General features: G+C 62.9%; 1 protein-coding gene across 1 annotated transcript; it reads right to left on the bottom strand.

Moving 5' to 3' along the window:
- Positions 1–31: 31 nt before the first annotated feature.
- On the bottom strand, positions 32–2,474 carry VDBG_08685 (U3 small nucleolar RNA-associated protein; the record flags this gene model as incomplete). The annotated part of the gene is made up of 2 exons (XM_003000843.1): positions 32–2,291; positions 2,353–2,474. 2 exons carry the CDS (start codon positions 2,472–2,474, stop codon positions 32–34), a joined length of 2,382 nt encoding a protein of 793 aa, XP_003000889.1.
- Positions 2,475–3,181: the final 707 nt, after the last annotated feature.

Below are 3,181 nucleotides of genomic sequence, written 5' to 3'. Positions count from 1 at the left end.
ACTATCGCAAGTCTTTTCAGAAATGTGTTTTCTACATGAAGCGGGATGTTTGTATCGCTTCAAAGTTCTTGAGGCGATCGGCCGCTTTCGTGGGCCGCAACACTAAAAGCTGCTCGTCGGAGTGTACGACGGCTGGGATAAATGTTAGCTTGGTCCTCGAGAGATCCGACTTGGAGTCCCATTTCATGAAAGCATACATGGCGCGCAGGCAGGCAAAGCTCGACCGCACCAGCTCCGGGCGGCGCTCGGAGGCCGGGTCCTGGATGATGGACAGCAGGAATTCGAGGCCGCTCTGGTCGTTGGCCACCACCGTCTCGGCAAACCGCTGGTGGAGCGCAAACGGGTCGACCTGCTCGTTCTGGCACAGCACCGTCGCCTCCTCGGCGGTGAGGGCGGCCCACCAGCGGAACGCCGGCAGCAGGACCTTGGTCCTCGACACGGACGACACGCCCTTGATCTGGTTGAGCAGCGCGAGAAGGCTGGACTTGACCCTGAGCAGGGGCGACGCGACGAGGTGGCTCGCGAGGGACGCGAAGATAGACTGCCTCGTCGACTGGGAAAGGGCCTTCTTGTCGTCGGTCTTCTTGGCGCTGCTGTCGAGGCTGGCGTGGAGGAGGGTGCTGATGAAGTCCTCGTGCATGATGCACTCCTCGAGGCTCGGCAGCAGGACGTCGTCGAGCAACTTCGAGACGACTTCGGGCTCCATGGCCTGAGTCTTGATACCGTCCGGGTAGAGGCCGTTGCCTCCCCAGGCCTGCGGCTTCTTGCCCTTAACGGGGGTGGTGGGGGACATGGCCTTGACCTGGATGAGGAGATCAGCAGCGGCGCGACGCACCTTTCTCGACGAGTCGAGGAGGGCCACGAGACAAAAGGGAATGATGGCCTGGAAGTCGGTGTCGGCGGCGTTGCCGGCTTGAAAGCCCTGCTTGACGGCGTCCAGAGCAGCAGCACGAGCCAGCGTGGGGTAGGGGCCGCACCAGATGCGAATGAAAAAGGCGGCGTAGGTGCAATCCGTGGCCGCCTCTTGGCGGTGGAGGGTCGGGAGTTGGGTAAACGTGGTCAGGAGGGCGGGCTCCTCAGTGCTCTGCGCCACAATCTGAAGGAACAGCTGGCTGAACTCGTCGTACACGTCGCCGGGGCTGGCGGAGAGGCACGAGGGCAGAGGAGGAGCGGCCTCCTGCGTGGCGGCGTGGCACTCGAGGGCGGCGTGGAGGTCGAGCTTCGGGGCCTTGGTGGGCCTGGTGCCAGTCATGTCGACGTCCTCTGGTGCCTGCAGCACCTTCTGCTGCCGTATGGAGACGTCGAGCTTCATCTCGAGCGCCTCGACGTCGAGGTCGCCCTCCTGGATGACGCTCTGGATTATGTCGCTCGAGTCGCCCGTGTGGCGGGAGAGGTCGATCAGCGTCGAGCCGAGCTCCTTGCGGACCTGGCCCTCGGGGTCGATCTCGTCGTTGAGGCGGTGGGCTGCGAGGACGAGGGACTTGAAGACGACGGCAATCTGCTTCTCCTGCAGGACCTGGCCGGTGAGGACGGCGCGGATGACGGGCAGGCCGCGGTCGTCGCCCTTTTTGCAGAGGCGCTCGACGAGGGCGATGCAGAGGCCGTTGGTCAGCTTGTCGGCCCTCTGCTGGCGGCCAATGTCGACGAGGACGGCGCCGAGGTCGGGGACCTTCATGAGGGCCTTTGTGACCTTACCGGACATTTGCTTGGCGGAGCGGTGCTGGGCGAGAATGGACAGGCAGACGAGGCCGGGGCGGGCCGTCTCGTGGCTCCAACCGTGGACAATCTGCTCCATAAAGGCGGACAGGACGCCGTCGTCAAAGTGGCCCTTGGCGGCAAAGACGGAGATGGCCATGTAGGTAGCGATCTGCATGCTGGGCACCTTCTTCATGAGCAGGGCCTCGCCAAAGACGGGGCCCAGGCGCTGTAGCAGGGCCTGGTCGTTGTCCTTCTGCACGGCGTGGCGGCCAGAGCGGGCGTTCTCGAGCAGGCCATTGACGGCCTCGGTCATGAGGCCGCCCCAGAAGGAGACGAGGGTGGGGTACTGCTGCTGGTGGCGGCAGGCCTCGAGGGTGTATTCGGACAGGGTCGAGAGGAAGTCGGACTTTTGGATGGCCTCGTGCACAAGGACGGAGCGGGGCGGGCTCGTCAGGGAGCGGATGTAGGGGTGCAGGAAGCGGTATTCGGCGGGTATCTTGGCGGGGAGGATGGACAGTAGGGTGACAAAGGCGGGTATGGAGTGGTAGGGGAGGAAGGTCGTCAGCAGGGCTTTCGTGTTGTCCTCGTGGATCCTCGTTCAGTGTTAGCGGGAGGCTGTGTGAGGTCGGGGAGGGACAGGGTCAAGCAACGCACTGGAAACGCCTGATGAGCCACTCGATGGCCTTGACCGCAGGCATCAGACGTAGGCGGCTGCCGGCGAGGCGCAGGAAGGCCTCAATCTTGGCGTCGAGCTCTGCATTCTCGCCAGCCGTCATCTGGGTCCCTGTCCCTCGCTCTGGCTCTGCTCGCTGAAGAGGGTCAGGGCAAAGGGGGCGGGAAGCGCGGGTCGAGCTGGCACAGCTCCTCGAAGCCCTCGAGGCATATTGTGTAGAGAGCCTGGAAGCTCTGGGTGGCGGCGACGCGGGGCTCGAAGATGAGAGACTTGGAGTGGGATGCCTTTTGCGCCTTGACGTTGAGGGACGACTTGGAACTGGCGGCGATTTGCGCGAGCTGCGCGGCTAGGGAGGTCGCCATTTTCTCAGGGCGTGCAGATTTGGGAGGAGGTCATCCGTGGTGTGCGTAATGCCGTATGTGTGTGTGAGTGTATGTATGTGTTGTGGCGGGGATCTTGGTTGCCGACGTCGTTGGCCACTGTCGAGGCTGCCGTGTCGGTTTTTTTTCTTTCGAACCAGCCTTGAGACGATCCAATTGCTGGCGTAGTCGTACCTGCTCTGGGCTTGTCTGGATTTTTTTTCTGGACGGGCCATTCGTTTTGCCGCGAAAGGAAGCGATAAGGGGTTACAGCCAATGGAGGGGACTGTTGATAAGGACGATCCACCCACAGCCGCTAAAGGGCCACTGCGGGGCATCCAGCAGCGACGGTGGTGGTTGCCGCGATGGCTGGTGGCTACCAGCACCGGCGGGTGTACTGTAGCATGTACCAACGCGGCTCGAGGCACTTCCCTTGAATCCTAGCTTGGGG

The sequence above is a fragment of the Verticillium alfalfae genome, genomic scaffold (genome assembly GCF_000150825.1).
Source record: "Verticillium alfalfae VaMs.102 supercont1.13 genomic scaffold, whole genome shotgun sequence".
NCBI classification, from domain to species: Eukaryota; Fungi; Ascomycota; class Sordariomycetes; order Glomerellales; family Plectosphaerellaceae; genus Verticillium; species Verticillium alfalfae.
Note: the sequence above shows the minus strand (reverse complement) of the source record. Positions and strands in the feature narration are given on the sequence as shown.